The sequence below is a fragment of the Pocillopora damicornis genome, chromosome 10, assembly GCF_964200805.1.
Source record: "Pocillopora damicornis chromosome 10, jaPocDami1.2, whole genome shotgun sequence".
Taxonomy (NCBI): Eukaryota; Metazoa; Cnidaria; class Anthozoa; order Scleractinia; family Pocilloporidae; genus Pocillopora; species Pocillopora damicornis.
This window is the reverse complement of record NC_142679.1, coordinates 11,154,897-11,176,248: the sequence shown is the minus strand read 5'-3', so window position 1 is coordinate 11,176,248 and position 21,352 is coordinate 11,154,897. Positions and strand designations below refer to the sequence as shown.

Here is a 21,352-nt window from a genome sequence, read left to right as displayed (position 1 = left end):
TCCTGCCTAACATGTACTCGACACACTCACCAGAATGCATGTATGTACTTTTCAGTGGAATGGGGAGAGGTATGGCCCAAACTGCGCAGTCTCTTTACCCACAACTCTTTGCAGTTAGCCTAAGCCAAATGTCACAATGGAGGACGAGAAGTAGTTGTAGCGGTAGAATTTAGATACTTTTCTTTCCATTGCGATTGACGATCACACACTTTGTCGTTAGGTTGTGAAACTGTCGATGCAATAAGAAATAATCGCCGTGTTTCCCGGCTCGGGATTTTGGGGCGCAATTGGCCGCATAGCTAGTAAACACATTAAAGTAGTAACGGGGACTCGCTCGTCGAAAAGTCGTCCCAAGATTTCAAACTGCAAAGTGGAAGAAGAAAGAATGAAAGCGACGGAAAATGAAAGTGATCAGGAGGAAATGGATACAAAAGAAGGTATTTCTTCTATAGAGGCAATTTAAGACCGCTCTTAGAATTACTTCTCGTTTAAATTTTGCACATCACGGAAGCTACATTGTAGCTAGTTCAAGGTTAGCTTGTGATGAATTCAAATGTTTTGCTCGCGCGTTTTCCGTTAGATGCTGGTGGAGATTCTACAGTGCCAAATGGGCTTTCTTCTCCGAGTGAACCGCAGGATGTTGTGATGGAAGAGGACACGGCGAGACCTGAAGGAATAATTCGTTTCACTGTGCTCAATTTTAGCAAACTAGACAAGACAACTCTTAGTGACCCTATATACGTGAGGAATTTACCATGGTAAGGCATCAAAATTTGTTAGCGTGTGACGAAAATTTATAGATATGGCTCAATAAATAATCGGTTGATCGTTGAGGAATTATAGTTCTCAAATTTCTTGAGATACCATGTCTCAGAGCTCTAAAGTTTTTCCCCGCAATCGATTAAGTTTTATGAATTATTCATTCAACCGTTGTATTTTGTTGTTTTAAGGTTTTTGTCAATCTGGTTGTTACATTGCTAATGATTTTTCATCCAAGAGAATTTTTTTCATTTATCTTTTCTAAGTACATTGAACACCTGTGAGAGAGTGGAAAGTGTGCTTCTATTTACAATTGTAATGTTTTATGTTTACGTTCTTTCCTTACTGCTACTTGGATGTCTTCTGGATTTTATTCTATATCTATACACCTAGTGTTCGTTTAAGTGAGGTGATGAAAATGACATTGCTTTAGGCATTCAGTAAACTTCTTCATTTTTGGGAGTCAGGATTGCATAAAGCATTTTTGTAAAGAATAATGCTTGGATGGTGACTATGCAAATATAATATTGGTTGTCATTTTGCTTAAAAATACACGTCTAAAGTAGTATTATGTACATCTATTATTTGGAGTTGTTAATTTGATTTTTTCACCCAATTACCTACATTATTTTTCCATATTGTCACTTTGTACTCTATATTCCACAGTAGATTTGGAGGAATATGTTTCTTTGTGCCTTTTTTTTCAATTGTCTGTTGCATCTTAAACAAGCTAATTCCTGTAATTGATAACTAGGAAAGTAAGAGGAATGAGGGAAGGATTTGAGTCATGGCTGTGGGGTGAAAGTGAAAGTTTATAACCTCAATATTGTTTTTCATGTATTAGTATTTCTCAGTCAGTTTTGTTTTTAAGTTAGGTATTCTATCACAGTAAAAAAGTGATATTCATGTGCATGTTTTTGTTTGTTTTATTTCATCTTAGTATATTTATCTCTCTCAACTGTTAGTATTGCAGGTTATACTAGAGATTTACAGTGGAAATTAAAAAACAAAATTTCCATGACTTTTTCTTCAATCAACAAGACTTTTCTTTCTAGGCGCATCATGTGTATGCCAAGGTATTCCAGTAATGACAAAGTCAAAAGTGTGGGATTCTTTCTGCAGTGTAACCCAGAGACAGAGTCACTGTAAGTGTGTCACAGCTTTTTTGTCAAAATGTACACTATCATTAGATGTTTCCAGCCAACTAGCATTCCCTCTGTCACAAAACATTATTCAACTTCAAGTTTTTGTTGGCAGGCAGCGAAGCACTCAAAACATTGCAATATTCAATTGTGGCTGACTCTATATAGTTAGACAAGGATGTCATTTGTGTATTTCTTATTCACCACAATGCACAATAAGCAGATATACTTTGAACAGTGCATACATCCTTTTCCTCAGGTTGTTTGAAACAAAAGCTGCAGTTATTTTCATGCCACATTGTGTGTTATTCTAACGGGAAATTTTAAAAGCAGTGTTACGACAATTTACCCCTTGTATTTATTGTCTGAGACAAAGGATATTAAACTACTTATGCAAGTATTACTGGTAGTTAAGTTGCAACAATGATTGTGTTGTTCTAGTCCTATAGTATTGAAAAAAGTGCAGCATTTTTTCATATTTGAACCATATATGCAGGAACTATTTAAATTTTGACATCTGTAGGTGGTGTTCATTTATTACAAATGCATATACATTTGCCCAAGGATATTGGTTATGTCATTAATGAAATGAATTCTATTCACTTAGAAAGTACACAATTTATATTTAGTTGAAGTAGTTTGGTCACACATGTATGTTAAGTTAGAAAATTAATGTTATTGATATGTGTAAAAGTTTGTTTGCTAAAAGAGCATATTGGTATTTTATCTTTATTATATTGCACTCAGGGCTTAAATTAATACCTAAAGCAGTCTTTTATGTTGTCTTCTGAAATGCTTGCCTTTTCTTCTTCAGATCATGGTCTTGCCAGGCTTCAGCAAGACTGACTCTTGTCACTCAACAAGAAGGTGGTGAAGACTTTTCAAGAAGTGAGTTGTTAGATTGTAAAATTTTAAAAGGAAATCTTGAAACTATCTGGTTTGTATTCTTGGGGAAAAAAGGATAGAGCTAGATGAGTAGAAAGTGAGAGTGTGATTTTAAAAACAAGGGATGGCTGCAAAAAATGAGTCACTCACATTTGATTTTAGGATGTGAATCACTGATCAGACAGAACATCCAATTGCCTGTAGACTTAAATTTAATGTGCAGTCTTGGAAAGGAACCATCATTTAATATGTGCATATCTTTTCTTTTAACTGTGGACTCTTTCTCTTTAGAAATCTCTCACCTCTTCTTTTCAAAAGAAAATGACTGGGGATTTAGTCACTTTGTACCATGGAATGTAAGTCATTTTACCACTCTGATCTAAACTCATGTATGCTAAATGGTTGTTTGTATTTAGCCATCCATGCACCTGTAGGTGCCCATCTTATATTACATCTGTATGACTTTCATGGGTGGACTGTAAATCTTCAACAGTTGCAGGAAGGAATGAGACAGGGGGTGGGGTAGGGGTAGGGGTAGGGGTTATTACAAAGCTAATCTTTAGATGGAGGGGGGGGGTCTGAAGGGGGCATTTCAACTATGAATCCAGAAATGACTCAATATCTAGTGTGTTACATGTACACTCAAAATTTGTGGAGAGTTTTGTATTCTGTGATCTGTTATTGTATTCCATTGTCTGGTTTTTTATAATGCAGCTGTTTTACAGGTTTAAAAATACAGAGACAGGGAAAAAATAAGAAATTAACTCACGTTTTGTTATCTTATCTGAAATGCTGGTCATCAAGTTATCAATATCCAGCTTCATCCTGCAAGCTGACACCACATGAGCAAAATTATTTATCATTCGATATCTTGTATTTAGGAGGCATGAATATTATTATGATGTTAATTTGTTCTACTTCATAATTATGCTAAAACATTTTCCTTAGTTAGCTTGACAGATGTTTCTCAATGATTTCAAAATTTTTGGTTAGTTTCCTTTTTTAGTTGTTTAGAAGTTATCTCAGATTATTGTATAGAAGTAACTGTGTGGTTAGAATTGGCTCCTTTGATGAAGTCTTCAAAAGACAAAGCTATTACTCTTAAATATTTTTACAGTCTACTATTTATTTATTTTCATGCAGGATGCTCTTGATCCTAACAAAGGTTTTATAAAAGATGACTCTATCATCTTAGAAGTACATGTAGCAGCAGAAGCTCCTCACGGAGTTGCGTAAGTCTCGTAGATGCTATACTCTTTTCTGCTTCAGCTTTCCAAAGGTATTACTGGAGCAGACAAAATAGTTTAAGCCTTAAAATTCCATGGATAACCAAGACATACATGTGCTTCCTCTTTACAACATCAAAACAATATTAAGCAGACAATAAGAGTAAAGAAAAGAAAAATATAAAGTGTGAGACTATTAGTTGATCCAATAACAAATTCTCTGAAGAGACATAATAAGAACTGTATAACAGTAAGGAGACTTGCGGATAATATCTTAGGAATGATAGAGTTCAAACAAGTGGCACATCAACAATACAGATATGTCGTTAAGGACCTTCTAAATTACTTGTTGGGATTAAGAGAAAATGCAAAAGGTTTAAAATACTTCCAAGCCATTATAGTGGAAGTCATTTGTGTCAAGTGGAGCAGTATTCATAAAAATTAAACACAGCAGCTGTTTACACATGTGCACAACTGTATGTATAGGGACATGTATGTGCTGGGGTAAGCTTTCTAGAAAGACCATCCTCAATGAATGGTATCTTCTTTGATGCTATCAGAATTTGAGATGACAAAGCATTTTGAAAGTAGTGTTGAAATATCAGGAAAGTGTTTGTATTGATCAGGTGTACCAACAGCTTAATTAGTATGGTGTAAAAAAGTTTGTCAGAGTGCAGGGTTTGAATTTGTTAATTGGAGAAATGTTTTTTTCTAGGTGGGATTCAAAGAAACATACTGGTTATGTTGGACTGAAGAATCAAGGGGCAACATGCTACATGAACTCTTTGCTACAAACTTTATATTTTACGAATAAACTAAGAAAGGTAAGAGAATAAAATTCCTTACTGCATATTAAGCTTTTCCATAATGACAAACAGTATCCTTCCTCTTGGCCTCTGCTTTTCACAAGGATAAAACAGTCTTTTTGTGCTTCATGAAAACTGTTCATCTTAAATATTCCTTTGTGGTATTCGTATGGAAGTATCACTCATTTGTATGTACCAGCAGTTCCATTTTGAGTGTTGTTGTCTGCCATTTTGTAGTCTAGATACACGACAAACAGACATGTGCCAAAATGGAAAAATAGCAAGTCATGATGTATTTGTGACTACGTGGGCAATTTAAATGTGTTTGCAAAATATCTTTGCAGGCTGTCTATCAAATGCCCACAGAGAATGATGACCCAAATAGAAGTGTGGCTTTTGCCCTTCAAAGAACTTTCTATGAGCTACAAAACAGGTCAGTCTTGAAAAGGAACTTCTCATTCCCTCTTGTTTCAGACTTCCTTTTTAGGAGCTTAGATTGTGTGGAAAGGCACTTCCTGCTATTCACACTAGCAAAACAGCCTTAAGTAAGTTTTAACTTACTGTATATTTTCATTGTGCTAAATTTGAAGTTGACAAACATCAGTGTAAGCAGCTTCTATCAAGAAAGCAATTTCAAACTTAGTTTGATAAAACAGCTTTAAAACATGTTTTAGCTTTGATGTGAATGGGGTATAAGTTATGATTGTCCTGTTGGTACTAGTAATATTTTATTATAAGAAGTGGCTCTCTTGGTGCATTGAGATGTCTTCTATATTTCACAGATACGACATACAAAGTAGCCTTTGTGTAATGGTCTGCATTTACTAACTTTTATCTGTAAATGTGACTTTTTATTTTCACACTAGTGATAAAGCAGTTGGCACAAAGAAGTTGACGCGATCATTTGGGTAAGTGTATTACAGACATATTTGTATCCTTGAATTAATTTTAACACTGTTTGACCTAAAATTACATAGTTTGCTGCTGACTTTGGCTATTGATTTTACATGTAAAATCTTAACATTTTTTAGAAGTCACCTTTGGATGTTTGATATTACATGTAGCAAGATTAAATAGATACATAAACATACAGAGGATTGTTTCACTTACCAAGGAATGTGTGACTGTTTTTCCCCTCTTAGGTGGGAGACACTTGACAGCTTTATGCAGCATGATGTTCAAGAATTGTGTCGAGTGGTAAGACTGTGATTAAGTACTAGCCCTGGTTATTTGAAGGGTAGATAACACTATCCACTTGATGAAATGCTATCCAACAGATATTGTAGTCTGGTAATTATTAAAATCACACTTATCCACTGGATTATGATTTATCTGGTGGATAATGCTATTTAACAACCAAGCCTGAAGTATAACAGTAGTCAATAACTACATGTACAAGCTGAGCTGAACCTTGTTCATGGTAAACATTAAGTGGCAATCTCTGCAAGAGCGGTCCAAGGAATTTTGCATCAGAAAAAAGTTTTCCCTCAAACTTTGGCCATGAAACTATCTTTGGCAGTAAGTAAATAAAACCACATTGGTTTCTAGAAATACCATAAAAAAATGTTTTGAGAGCTCTCAATAATCAACTTTTTTGACCTCTTGCAACTTTGGAAATTTCAAAAGTTGACAAGCTTGCTCCTTGTAACACACATGTAGCAAGAAATCATTTGTATTCCTAAATTCTGTGATATATAAGGGGTTTGGAAAGCATTTAAATTTTGATATGTGTCCATTCAGAGGTTCGCCATAATTATTTAAAAACACCTGTTAGAGAGCTTTCTGAAATTCCTTGGGTGACCATTAAAAGCAGCAGTTGATTTCTTCTAATAGGATGTTAAAAGCATAGAAATGTAAAAACATCTTGCACCTATTAATTTCCTTTGCTTTAATGACTTCAAACTTTTGGTGATTTTGCTACAATGAAGGCAGAATTATGCAAACTAGTCTGTTAAGCAAACTCTGACTGTTTTTATTGGTAGCTTCATGGATCTTAAATTTTAAGAAAAGATAATTAGACAGAGCTTTTAAAATGTACCAATTGATACTCTAAACATTTCAAACAGCAAAAATCTGGCAAATGATCCTGTCACATGATGAAAAAGGTGAACAAAAAGTATCAAACATCTTATTGATTAGCATTTGGTGAAAGTGTTCATGAGAAACTTCTTTTAAAAAATTGGTTTCCGTTCTTTTATATTTGAGTTTAGAGAGCTTAAGCTAGTTCAAACCTGTACAAATATTTCAGAAACCTAACTACAGGCTTTAATTTAGCGTAACTAGCAATAACAGCACTACAACTATGAGCAGTCCCTCCTTTTTGGTAAAGTGGCACAGGTCAAAAAATATCAATGAAGAAAAATGTTTGAGGCAAAACTTTTTTCCAATGTGAAATGCCTTTGACTGCTCTTACAGAGATCATTGTTTGTTTTTATAGCTATGACAATGCTGTCAAGACCTTCCATTTGTGTTTTTTCTCACTAACTGATAAAGATGAGTAAAGGAAAAAAATGAAGCATGGTATAGTTGTCTTTCTTAGAAGGATCCAAAATGATTATTTTCTAATTACAATTTAGCTTCATGAAGAGTTTCAAACATTTATTTTACACAACCTATTTGTAGTTACTGGATAACATGGAGAGCAAAATGAAGGGAACTTGTGTTGAGGTGAGATGTAACTCCACTTTGATGTCTATCAATGTGCTATCAATTGACAAGAAAGTTTACAGGTCTGTAATATATGGGTATAGTCCTTTGAATTGCTGGAGTGAGCAGGATGTGCAGAAGGATGTGCAAACAAGTATATCACCAACTAATCTTTGTTCTGTTTTTGTAGGGTACAATTCCAAGATTGTTAGAAGGAAAAATGCTGGTAGGTATAAGAGTGTCATGGTTAACAAAGGTTTTTTTTTTTTTTTTTTTGCTGTAAGATCTTTTACTTTAAGATATTACAGCTCCATCTTACCCTAAAATACTTAAAGACTAATGAACTTTGATTTATAGCCAGATAGTTGATCTGAAGTAATGTATGAACCTCGCACAATTTAATTGAGGTTTTTTTTTCACTCAGTCATATATCAAGTGTACAAATGTGGACTATGTGTCACAGAGGTGGGTTGTTTAAAACATACTCCTTCATAGTAGATTATCAATGGTAGCTTCATACCATACATGTTACTGTTCAGACACATACACAGCAGGCTGACTTGTGATTTATAGTAATTATTATGGTTCAGTTTTGGTCTTTGAAAAGCCCTCATATTTTCTTTGCACTGTCAGACTTAAATTTTGTTTGCACATATATTATACATTTTGTTTTAAAATGTAAGTTAGGTTGCAAATTATTATTGATGGTTACTTATATTTCAATATTGATATTTTAGTTAACTCTAGTAATGATATTGATTCTGATTTCAGAGAAGAGCCATTCTATGATATTCAACTGAATGTTAAAGGCAAGAAAGACAGTAAGTGTTGGCTGGTTACATGCTGTTGAATAGTATATAATGAAATAAAATTTAAAGAAATAGTATATGTATATTAAATAATAGATTTTGCTCACTGTGGAGTCTCTGGCTCAGTGGTAGAGCATCAGAGCACAGAATCCAAAGGTTCGATTCCTCATGGGGACTCTTTTCATGGGGAATTTTTTCTTTGTCCCACACTCGTGACGAGATGAAAAGCATCTTTCTCTCTGTATATTAAATTTTGTTATTTTTGCAACAATGCCATCATGGACAAGTGGCATGTTAGTCATTGTTTTTATGGGCAAGATGCCTGACTCTTAAAGTTTCTTGCTTCACCTAGGAGTGTTAAGGTGTAGTGGTAAACTCCTAGAAAATCCTGACAAAATGCTAGGGAGAGGAGGGCAGGGGGTGGGGGTAACCTTTAATGAACAGGTATCCTATTCAGGTGTAGATACAATACTCCTAGTCCCATCATGTCCTTGTCCCATCATGTCCGAGTCCCATCATGTCCTAGTCCCATCATATAATAAACCCTGAGATATGTCATGGCGCTTGGGGTTTCTTGGCTTGAGATCAGACTTTACCTTACAAACTTATGCCATGGTATCATTGGTCATATCATTTTAGTTTATGAGTCATTCAAAGAGTACATTGCTGTGGAAACTTTGGATGGAGATAACAAATATGATGCTGGGGAATATGGTCTTCAGGTGTGTGTCTTACTGGATAAAATATTTTTATTCTGAGTTTGTTGTGTTTTGCTTTGTATACCTTTCATATGCTTCACCTCTGAATTTGATTTCATCCTCTTTTATCAGGAAGCTAAAAAGGGGGTAATTTTTGCAAAATTGCCTCCTGTTCTCCATCTTCAGTTAATGAGATTTCAGTATGACCCAATGACAGACACAAATGTTAAAATAAATGACAGGTTTGTCCAAGAATTGTAATACTTGAACAGAATTACTGTGACTAATTCATCTTTGATAAAGGATTGTGGTACACACCATATATGTAGCCTTTCTGTTAAGATTTGCCAATTAGCAAGACCAGTCCTATCAGTTTTGCTGACAAATTTGGATCATTTCCCCCCCTGGATCAGTGCTCCAACTTCAAAATTTTTTAAGTTATCATTTGGGAACTGAAAATCAGGAAATGGTTGCTAGAATCGAAATTTAATCCTCAGTGGCCAGGAATCACTTATTTAAGGCCCACATGACATCTCAAGACACTTGCAGAACCAAGGAGAGAGGCACATTTACTGAGCAGTAATGATATTAATGCAAATGTTTATCTCACTTGAACTTTAGATCATGGTAGTTAGAGAATGAAAGCATAATAACATAAGCACAGGTTACCAATTTGAGGACTTTTGCTTAAAATTTGATCACCAAAGTTTTTTGCTAATGGTCATGATACCAAACCAAACTTGGAGCACTATTCATTGTTTTTAAAAAAATGTCACTTTTAATCTTTAAATTTTAGGCTTAGTGAGTAGATCAGTTTCTTATTCCTCAGGCTATTATTTTCTTGTTTAACAAAGCTATAACTGCGTTTGATTTTTTCTAGATGTGAATTTATGGAGAAGCTTGATTTAAACCAATTTCTTCAAGATCCTGAAGAGCACCCAGGACAGTATACATTACATGCTGTTCTTGTACATAGTGGTAAATCCATTTTACATTTAATTCTTACGGGTGAAAGAGCTTTCTTTTCAGCACAGTTGTATACCTTTCCAGTGAAGTTAAAATCTCCAATTTGTCAAGTACACATTCATTTAGATAGCGTGTTGCTGTAAATAGTTTGTAAATAGAAAATGTTCATATTCAATCTGGTAGTTGAACAAAGAAAGATTTTACCATGGGGGATGGAACAAAGGAAAAGATCTGTATCTCTAATGAGGAATTGAACAACCAGACTAAGCGGCAAGAAAAGTGTGGGTGTGCTAGGCCCTAAACTTGGTTCAGATACTGTACTTCAAGTTTCCTGCTTGCAGCAAAGATCAGAAATGTTGAGACTTGGTACTTATAGACCCTGTATGCCTACCTCACCAACTACTTTTCTGTAACTCAGAGGCAAAGCTTGGTACAGCAAAATCAGAAGAGGGGAAAGGGTTGGATTGCTTGTTAGGGACTCATATTTTATTTTCTTTGTCACACCTTTATGCCAAAAACCAGCTTAAATGTGCACCTGTTAAATTAATTCTTGAGATGTAATATTTCAGGTACTTCAAAAAAAAGTAATTTAAACCACACAAGGGTCCCAAAGGGTGAAAGAAAGTGTTTTCACCTTCACTGTTTTGTTGTTATATCTCATCAGTTCTTAACTTTTAGAAATTTGTATTTTTAGGAGATAACCATGGTGGACATTATGTTGTGTACATTAACCCCAACGGTGATGGAAGGGTATGACTCATAGTCTCTGTTTTTGTTATTTTCATCATTGGTTGCCTATGAGAGCTGGGCAGACAACTGGGGATGTTAAATCTAAACAGTTGCTTGTAGGACCCTACCATGATCCGCAGTATTTTAGTGCATTGTTTATGTCTCAATTTGTACCTCTAGCAGGGCTGGGAACAGATGGTTAATTGCAAAAAACAAGCATGGCTGTGATTTCAAACTTTGAGTATATTTTGTGTCCCAGTTCACACTGGTGATAGTTTTGATCATATGGAAATACATGTAATACCCATGAGAGGTTATAAAATCATATAAACATTTGGACAAGGGTAGACTTTTCAGTGGTGTTAATAGTGGTTTCAGTTGCCCATGATAGATGGCCTCTTATGAGAGAATGCAAGTGATGTTCAAAGACAATTTTTGTTGTTTAGAACATTTAAAGGTTACTTTGGGGCATAGAGTTCTGGCTGTATGCTGTATACATGACTTTGTATACATTTTAGTTTGTGGTGTCAAATGTTTTCCTTATGTAATGACCATTAAATGACACTACTCCTTTAATTTTCAGTGGTGCAAGTTTGATGACGATGTTGTGTCATTGGTAAGTTCTGGATATGGATATGGATATGGAATAACCAAAATCCAAACTGTAAATAAAAGGTTCATGGAGGGAACTGTATGCAGAGATCCATATCTAAATTCTTGAGCGGTGTTCTTTAAACATTTGTATGTTGTTTTAGAGCTAGCATTTATATTTTTTCCTAATTCAAAGCCATAATTAATTATTGCAGGCTACTAAAAAAGAAGCGATTGACAATAACTTTGGAGGATACGAGGTAGGCAGATTTACTTTAAATTTCTTATTTTAGCTTCAACACACAACAGACAGGTCAAATATTGAACCATTAGGTTTATTTTGCACTGTTTGACCAAGCACCAACTCAAAGAATATCTAGAAGACCCTATGTATACAATCCACGTATGATACAGAATCATTACATTAGCAGTAATCACTGTCACTGTGCATTCAAATCAAATAACTGGAGAGCTAAGCAACCTCTTACAATCACTGTGGTTAAAACGGTGGCCAGAAAAAACCTGTTGAAGAAAACACCAGTGGGGGAAAGAGACAGGAAATGTGGGCGGAAATCAGGCCCAGGCTCACAACCTATATATGTACATAGAGATAATTTTGGTTTTATCAACTGAGTTGGTGATGTAAATTGGCCACCGTGAAGAGTTTCAAAGCTGACGAAAGCCCTTCGTCAGGTGAAGGGCTACGCTCGAAACGTCAGCTCTAGAAATTATTAACTGTGGCCAATTTACATTATCAACCTAGTTGATTATAACAAAATTATCTCGTTATATTCCCTCACCGATGCGGCACCACAGTTTCTCTGAAAGCTGCCTCCTTTATACATGTTCATATATGTAAATAAACTAGGAAATGGCAAATGTTGTGGCCCAGAATAATCACCTACGTACAAACGCAGGCTTTCATACTCTTATGTCTATACCCATAATATACCTTCACTAACAGCTTTGACTTAAGCCCTGTTATTCACATGCCATAGAAGGTGGCTAATTTCCGGCTTATTCGCTGGCAGTCTAAAGCCAGAAACTACATTTGATACTAAGATGTCCAAATTGACTCCAGTATAATTCAGTGGACGAAGAGGTGCACTTGGTTTTACACATGATTAAACAGTTATGATCAGATTATTCCTTCGTGCACAGCATTCTTAGACCATTCAGTTCTTGTGTGTGGTGGAAATTGACCAAGCCAATGTTTTGTTACAGGATGACATTACAGTAAAGCATTGTACGAATGCGTATATGTTGGTTTACATCAGGGATAATGAAATGAGTAAGTAGCCATTTCTACCTTACGTGTTTAATGATGACTTACATTTAATGAGCTTTGGTGTAAGTCAGAAAAAATGGCACTAATAAACGAACTTGAGGCCAACAGTTAAATTTGTGGAGAGAAATATTATGAAAAAGCTTCCCTGCTGGGAACTCGTTAAAATAATTAAAACTCAAACAAAACAAGTTCATGCATTTAAAAAAAAATTTGTCTCATTTTTTGGGAGAAAAATTAATTCCCAGTAGCAAGTGTCAAAAGTTTTAGCTTGATGAGCAGAACTACGTTTATTGACTCAAATCCACATTTACTGATTGTGGTCCTGTCAAATAAAGACAATTTATAACATCTTCCAGTTAGTACGTGTGCTATGATCGATCAATTAGGCCGGCCGTAGTTCACGGAATTAAAATCTTTCCCCTCTATTTGACCCTTGAGATATAATAAATACATTGCTATCCCCGTTTTCTCGGTCCGTACTGTAAGTTACGGAACCTCGTTTTTTTTCACCTCGGATTTGTGGCTTCGCACTCAGGCCTCGAACTCGGTTGGAAGAGGTATATACAAACAGTTTCTGGCAAACCTGTAACTAATTCTCATGTTGGGATATTCTGATGAACTTCCTCCTTTGCTTGAAAGAAGAGTTTCGATGGCACTATGTGGTGAATACTATTGTACTTTTTATTTTTCACAGAGGATATTCTTGAAGATGTAGATGAGTGTACAATTCCTGATACACTAGTACAAAGACTACAGGAAGAGAAGTAAGAAAACAGCTTAAGTAAAGTTTTTGGTTTTTAAAATGATCGTTGATTAATGAAGGTGCTCTGCGGCTGAAAATTATGAAATTTTAGTGTTAGAAAACAAATTTCCGTCAATAAATGAAAGCTTTATTATTGACTTGCAGGAGACTTGAAGCACAGAGAAGGAAGGAGAGACAAGAAGCTCATTTGTACATGACAGTGGATGTAGGTTTATTACCAAACTTATTTCAAATTTGACGACAGGGAGAGAAAATTTTTGTATAATCTTATAAATCTCCGTTTTAAGTAAATAACATCCCTATAGAACTATTTTGTGGCTTACATACCCGCACAGCTATTGCTCTATTATAATTACCGTAGTCTGTATAGCAGATGTGACATGTGTGCTCGTCTAATGCAAGCTGATGTAAGCTCGAGACAAGTGCGTTGTGTGGGTCACGTGTCCTTCCTTCGTCTCGCGCGTGACTCGCCCTTTGCACACGCCTCGCGTTTACCTCCACTAAACTCCGATGGCATGAAAAAAGGCCCAAATACAACACCTGGGTATAAATATCTTGTATGTGAGGTTAACTTCTACTTCTTTATTTTTCAGATTGTGACTGAAGACCAATTCGCGGGACACCAGGGACCTGATCTTTTTGATCCAGAGAAAACCAAAATGAAGTGAGTGTCGATAGCATGCGATAAGTTCTTAAACAGAAGGAGTACGTTGTAAATCGTTGGGTCATTTCCTCCCCTTACCTCCCCTTGGTTGCCCATTGCAGTCTACCTCCCAATGATATCCACTTGAATCTGTTTGAAAAGAACCATTTCAGAAGATTTAGTGTCGTACTAAGTAAGAACTGACCTTCAACTCCATCCATGAAGAGTTCGTTTATGAGACAATTGTTTCAACGTTTTTTTTCTCCCTCTGTAGGAGTTTCAAAGTTCTAAAATCAAAGAAACTTCACGAAGTTTTGGCTATTCTTGCTGATGGTCTGGTAAGAAATTCAACTTGTTGAATTAATCATATTGTCCATTTTGGCGCAAACTCTGCTCATTTTCTCAATTCTCGGTTTTTCTCAAATGATTCTTTCATTGAAATACGTTTTTTCTCACCAGTAGATCAGTTTTGAATGAGTACTCTACGGCAAAAGAATTTGCTTAAAGTACGCAACGTAACGTGAACTTATTATAAAGAGTTGACTCCTAAACTATTGTGCGTTTGCAGCACGTTTTCGTGGTCGAGTGTTTCTTATAGTTGTAACAGGTCAAGTTTCTTTATACCCAAACTACCTTGTATAACCTTGTCTTTTCGCCTTACAGGGATACCCAGTGAATCAAATTAGACCGTGGCCACTTCAGCCGAGAAGTAACGGCACAACAAGGCCCAGTTTATTTGACATAGAAGGAAGTTTGGATAAAACGGTAATTTGGTTAAGCTACAGTTTCTTAGCTGCCATAATTACATTTCATTTTGAAATTTTAACAAATCCGGGGTAGATATTTAACCGAGTGTTTCTTTTTCGTTCTCTTGAAGCTGGGCCAAATTGTGGACGGATCACAGTGGTGTGTATTCCTAGAAACAATTGATCCTGGTAAGAATATTTATCTATTGTATGGCCTGACATTTAGCTTTTAAAACGTAACTCCCTGACTCGTTTTAGTGAATTATACAGCAATCATTCAATGCTAGGTCGCGTGAGATTTTTTCATAGGAGCGTCTCACGGTATAATTAGGAATTCAGTTTAGATCAATGGCGATTCTACACAATTGATCCGTCGTTATCAACGCATTTGACCTGTTGATATTAACTCATTCTATTCTGTTCTTGTAGAAGAAGGAAAAGTGTCACTACCAGTCTTTGATAAGACAAGTAAGTTGTTTTTTATCACAACTGTCTAGATGGCATAATGTAGCTGCAACATGTTCCACTTTCATAAAAACTTCTTTTTAATTATGTCGCTCTTTTAGTAAAATGTTTTGCTTTCTTTCGAACGAATACTGTAAATCATCACCCAAACTTGTAGTAACGAAATTTCAGATTATGTCATATCGAATCAAGTTGATTAGATATTAGTAAGTCATTTTTTGTTTCTTATTTTTCCTGCTGCAGATGACGTCCTGTTATTTTTCAAACATTATGACCCAGTACAAAAGACTCTATCCTGTGTGTGTCATCTTTACACTCCTTTGTCAACAAAATTTGGTAAGAAAATTGTTGTCAACTTGCTTATCGGGTTTTGGCCGTGTATTGAACTTGAGGAGGTGGGGAAGAGAAGGAGTCGTTTTCATCAGCCTGGACAGGAATTGATTACTCAGGCTTATTGGTTCTTCTTGATAACGAAATGTTCTTTTAAAAGATGGTCGCTTTATTGGCCAATTGATTTACAACAAGCGTCCTCAGACTATAGAACTCTGAATTGCATTCATAAACAATGTGCGATCTCGTCGAAAACACTTGTTTTTGCTTTGACCTGTGCAACGTTCTCATCTTTCCCCGGCATCTAACCCTATAGAAGGCCTCCTTTGTCAAGGTATCACCCTATTGTCGTTTGCAATACTTAACTGATCCTGTTTTGTTCTTCTCAGTGGATCTCATTCCTATGTTAAGTGAGAAAGCTGGGTTACCGCCTGGAACACCAATAGCCATGTTTGAGGTGAGAGTGCTCGGCTTGTTTTTACCTCTGTATTCGTTGTTTTTTTTTTCTAAACCATAGACCGAATTCCTCATTCTATGGGCCTTTTTTGTAGGAAGTGAAAACAACTTACGTGGAGCAAATCAAGGACCTAAATGTCTCGTTTGAACGGGTATGTGTACCCGAGCTTATACAAATTCTTTTTTTTTTTCTGCCTTTTGGGAGAGCTGAAGAGCGAAAGTCATTACCTTATTGCGCCTTCTGTGGAAATAACATATCAATTATACTACATATTTATCATTATTTTGATATCATCACTTTCTTTTTTTCAACAGGGAGTGGAGGAACTCATGGATGGCGACATCATCTGTTTCCAAAGGTATGCAGGTGTTGGTATGAAATGGAACAATGGCAAAATACTTCTCTTTAATTGCAAAATTTTTAATATTACTACTGTTGCGTCATGTTTAGATCTGAACCTGATTTGCTAAGCGCAAGTGAATTACCCACAGTAGCAGACTATTTCAGGTAGGGTGTTGCCGTGGTGTTCAAAGTAATTTTTAAAACGTTGAAAATAGTAAAGAGAACATCTTTTGAAGTAGTGTTCGGAAATATTGGTCGAAAGTACTCAAATAGTGTTCTTTTTCATTGTTTTCCAGGGATCTTCATAATAGAGTGGAAGTCATATTTTGTGACAAGAACATTGTAAATGACCCTGGCTTTAGTGTGACACTCTCGATAAGAATGAACTATATGCAGGTCAGTATGATTTGTTGATTTGACCACTGAAAAGAAATCGGACTGTGCATCGATTTGCCCGTCTAGAGAAAAATAGCATTACATGCCAAAACATGTATAGGTACTTTGAGACCCCAAACATTGCCCAAACAAGTGACAAGTTCGCTCCTGGAGGCAAACACTTGCACTCAAACTTCCTTTGTCTCGGTCGTCACTCGATTAATTCTCCAGGCAAAAGATTTTTACAGGCATCCGTATGAGATATGAGTTATAGAAATTGACATGAAATTGCCTTCCTGTATGTTGTATTTAACCAATTTGCTAATAAAAGATCCTTTTGGATCGAAATTCGTCTCGTTTGAAGTGAACACATGGTTCTTTCCAGCTTTGTAGATAATGTAGTTTTACAACTATTTCTGCGAAAATCTTCCGTACGGACCGCCTTCTTGAGTTGACAGAGAAAACAAATCTTCCTCAGAATCGCGCGCGAGCATTCGAGAAAATACTTACTTGATTATAGTCGTCGACCCTCGAACCGCCTTGGAGGTGTAAGGAAGTGTTTTGTGTTTACTTAATCTATACCGTATTGAACATAGTTACATAATTCCCTTACTTCATACACTTGATGAAGTCACTAAACAATGGGTTGTCTGTGCGTTTCTTGTCAGGTTGCTAAGGCTGTGGCAGCAAACCTGGAGGTTGATCCAATGATGTTGCAATTTTTCAAAGGACAGGCGTAAGTTATTGTGACTTGAGTAAGGACCTTCAGCAAACCACGACGGCAACGAGGACGTGGGGAAACAAAAGAACTAATGAGTAGAGCTATAACCTAGCACGTGAATTTAAATCTATGTTCTGACATTTCTAAACCGTCCTCTGCCAAACAACGACGTGAAATCACCAAAATTTACGTGGTCCGACAACGGAAACCGCGATGGCAAATTATTTAAGTTCAAATCTGGAACCTAACCCTGATCATAATTGAGGTGTGGCGCCGTAAGAGACGGTAAACTTTCAACCTTTTGCGAAATTCTGACTATGAATTTAAATTTATTTTTTAATCGACGTTTCCTCGACGTTGTCGTCCTGACTGCTTATTTAAGGTCCCCCTACTATCTTTTTTTTTTTTTTTTTCCACGGTATTTTGTTTCCAGTTCACGCCAATTTATCTTATGTCTCTCAGATATCGCGACGCACCAGGGAGTGCGCTAAGATGTACATATGAAGGAACTTTGCGGGATCTTTTGATTTACTATAAACCACGGGGACCAAAGAAACTCTACTACCAAATACTAAGCATACCTATCGACCAACTCGAAAACAAGAGACAATTCAAATGTATTTGGGTTGCCAACCAGTTCAAAGAAGAGAGAGAACTCGCTCTCTTTCCAAATAAAGATGGAACGGTGGCAGACCTTCTCAACGAAGCTCGGGAACAAGTTGATTTACAGCCGAATGGAACGGGGAAACTTCGGCTTCTAGAGATTATTAGCTCCAAAGTGTTTAACATTGTTAACAATGACGTTCCACTGGAACATCTCGCCACCCAGTCACAAAGAACGTTTAGAATAGAGGTAACGTATGTGATGTTCCAAGGAGGATTGAAAAGGTTGAAAACGGTCTTTTAGATTTTAGTCAGACATGAAGTCTTTACGACTAATTAACGTTCAAAGCAATTTTCATAAGGTATCCATTCTTATGTATCATTAAAGTGCAATTTTTGCCACTTTTGAGAGGTGTGTGGGAACCAGTCACAAATTAAGTTTATTGTTTTTTCTTTTTCTCAGTTTTTTTTGCCGCCGACCTCTGTTTGCCATCTTGGTGTAGTTTACTCTCTCAATGCTGTACACACAGGCTCTTTCTCTGGAGACTATATAGTAAAGGAGATTCATTTCAAGCTTATCTGTAGATTTACTGTTTTTTTGTTGTTGTTTTTCATTGTTGTTGTTGTTTTTTTTTTCAGGAAGTCCCCGAAGATGAAGTAGAACTAGCAAATGATGAAATTTTAGTTCCTGTGGCTCACTTTAATAAGGTAAAACCTTTGAAATCGTGCTTTGGTGTTACTATGTGATTTGTTATCGCCAAAAATATGTTATTTTGTGGCAAATTTGTTTTCCTTTTTTGTTCTTAACAGGAAATTTATCAGACGTTTGGAACTCCATTTTTACTTAGGATAACTGATGTAAGTACATTCAGATGAAAAGAGAGTAGCATCAAACCATGTCTGATTGTCCGCCTGGTTGCCATGTGAACTTTAATATAGAGAAATTCTTGTTGCACAAATTGATTTCACAAATTGATCTGAAGGTGGGAAAAAATACATGCATACCTAACAAGGGTGAGGAGTTTGATCCACTTGGAATAAACCTGAAAGGTTTGAAAAATCAGTAGAAACTGAGAAGAATGATGTCAACAGAAACTCAAGTCGAGAGTGAATAGGTAATTGGGTTACTTGTAAGGAAAATGGTTATTAGTTGTAGGTCTCGGGAAAAGAAAAGAAAAACCATTAAAAAGCAGCTTGTCAGTGGATTAGTGTGGCATCCATTCTGAGTGTGGCTGGTGTAGAAAGGAACCAGATAACCTGTGTTTTCTATTTGTACCACAATTTCTAAACAAAAACACGTTCATTTTATTATCAGGGAGAACCCATCAACAAGTTAAAAGAAAGAATAAAAGAAAAGATAGACATTCAAGAAAAAGAATTTGAAAAGGTAATTTACTTTGTTCCAACCAATACCAGTTGAAAGAAGGTTAACAAACGATAGGCTAACAGGGTTCCAAACAGATAGGAAAAGACAAAGAAATGGTTAGACAGTCAGGCAGGCAGGTAGACAGACAGACAGACAGGCAAAGAGGCAGACAGACAGACAGACAGACAGATAGACAGACAGACAGACAGACAGACAGACAGACAGACAAAGAGACTGTCAGGCAGGCGGGGAGGTAGGCAGGCAGGCAGGCAGACAGGAAGATAGACAAATAGACAGGAAGCCAGGCAGACAGGCAGGGAATTGAGAATATGGACAATAAGGTAGACAGTATGAAAATAGGTAGAAAGTCAGAAACAAAGACGATCAGATGTGCAGATATAGTCAGGAACAACCAAAAAAAGCAGGCCGATGATATAATTTATTACCCGCTTATGTTTTCATGTTTTCCCGTAGGTTAAATTCGCAGTTATTCACATGGGACGAGCGATATACCTCCCAGAAGGTAACTTCATTATTCTTGATTCCTCCTCTGTTTTAAGAGTTCTTACGTCATTCATGCTTTTCTCGGTTTCCGTGTATTTGTCTTGTTTCAGAATCGGACAAAATCGTCTCAGTGAAAGACTTTCTTCCGCAGACACCAGGTAAACACAACCGTTCGTTGCTCTAAAAAATTGAAAGAAGTTTAATAGAGTTGAGTGAACAAAAGAATTTGCCGTCTGCATAATTTTATTAACGCCCGAGACGTCTACACAATGCTGATACTTGCACGACGCGTGTTACATACACTATGAACCTAGTTATGGCCCTAGCTCACCGTAGAGATCCCTCATGGGCACTCGTAATCTTGCCTTTGTTCCACGCTCGTGGTAAGACGAAAAGAACCTCTTTCTTTTACCTTTTCCCCCCCAGTATCTCAATGTTGATCATCCATACTGTTTGTCGTTCATTTTGGATTTTATCAAACGTCTCCCTAGTTCATAATTCTTTCACTCCTCATCACCTTTCGGCTTTAAAATGTATTAAAGTTGTGCAGAGAAATAGGCTTGGTGACTTCAGGGAGTCAAAGGGTTCAACAGTTTCTTGTCTCTCACACAACTCTTTCGGAAGAAATTCATCTTTTCTTGGCAGTTACTTCATCAGAACTCACGTTACTGTATTTTAGTTTTCTAATTCTGCCTTGGTGTAACAGAATTAAGAATAATCCACTGGCCAAAGTCTTAATTTTCTTATAGGGTTGAAGGGAAATGTTAGTATATTCTCTTATTCTGCGAATAAGAGAGAGTTTTAGCCACCATAAAAGAGACTTAACTAAATATGTGTTGGTTTTTAGGCGCTCAGAGCATGAGCAGACCGTGGCTGGGACTGGATCATCTCAACAAGGCTCCCAAGAGATCACGGTATAGCTTTCTTGAACGACCAATCAAAATCCACAACTAGGGAATGCATAGCCGTCTTTTTAAAAAAACACCGATTATGTTTTTTTTTGTTAGTGTGAGGAAGAATTCTCTTGTTTCACATTAGTAAATAATTATCAAAGGATTTAGTCAGTGGCTCAATTGACGTGCTGACGTTACAATTTGTACAGTTGTAAAGACCTTTTTTGCGCGGCAGTTTTTAGATTGACTTCGGGAAAAGTTCATTTCAGTAAAATGCTTTCAAAGCTTGTGTACTTTACGTGTAATGTGGTATCTTGTTGGTATCAATGTTCTCTCTCACGCATCTTTGAGAATATCAAATTAAAATAATGCGTTTACTTATGTTATGACGGCTCATAATGAAATCTTGTATGCAATAAAAACCACACGAACGTGTTTTAAGTCGCTTTCCTTATTGGCGATTTTCCCATCCTTATGTTAAAATAATGACAAACGTGGGGCCAGTTCCATGATATTTTTATATGTGACAAATCTACTCCAACCCTTTGGCCGTACTCTCTTTCTTTGATTCGTGACAGCGTTTTTGACAGAGAATTTTC

The 21,352-nt window shown here is 36.4% G+C and overlaps 1 protein-coding gene and 1 long non-coding RNA gene across 2 annotated transcripts; one reads left to right on the top strand and one right to left on the bottom strand.

The window, feature by feature from the left end:
* Window positions 1-89: 89 nt before the first annotated feature.
* LOC113680326 (ubiquitin C-terminal hydrolase 7) lies at window positions 90-21,188 on the top strand. Its single transcript, XM_027197342.2, has 42 exons — window positions 90-437; window positions 581-758; window positions 1,815-1,904; window positions 2,716-2,789; window positions 3,078-3,142; window positions 3,930-4,018; window positions 4,728-4,836; window positions 5,163-5,251; window positions 5,685-5,726; window positions 5,961-6,015; window positions 7,441-7,485; window positions 7,655-7,690; window positions 7,889-7,929; window positions 8,236-8,285; window positions 8,913-8,995; window positions 9,104-9,213; window positions 9,852-9,949; window positions 10,632-10,687; window positions 11,250-11,282; window positions 11,473-11,517; window positions 12,482-12,548; window positions 13,240-13,309; window positions 13,453-13,513; window positions 13,902-13,972; window positions 14,226-14,289; window positions 14,615-14,716; window positions 14,829-14,886; window positions 15,127-15,165; window positions 15,406-15,498; window positions 15,882-15,949; window positions 16,044-16,100; window positions 16,264-16,307; window positions 16,400-16,456; window positions 16,588-16,687; window positions 17,335-17,402; window positions 17,850-18,240; window positions 18,630-18,698; window positions 18,801-18,848; window positions 19,306-19,377; window positions 19,831-19,879; window positions 19,971-20,018; window positions 20,708-21,188. Exons 1-42 carry the CDS (start codon window positions 386-388, stop codon window positions 20,812-20,814), a joined length of 3,243 nt encoding a protein of 1,080 aa, XP_027053143.2. The 5' UTR covers window positions 90-385; the 3' UTR covers window positions 20,815-21,188.
* Window positions 1,670-5,122, bottom strand: LOC149038899 (uncharacterized). Its single transcript, XR_016180708.1, has 3 exons — window positions 4,859-5,122; window positions 3,556-3,618; window positions 1,670-2,847 (listed from the first exon to the last, which is right to left on the bottom strand). It is a non-coding gene; the product is annotated as an uncharacterized LOC149038899 (long non-coding RNA).
* Window positions 21,189-21,352: the final 164 nt, after the last annotated feature.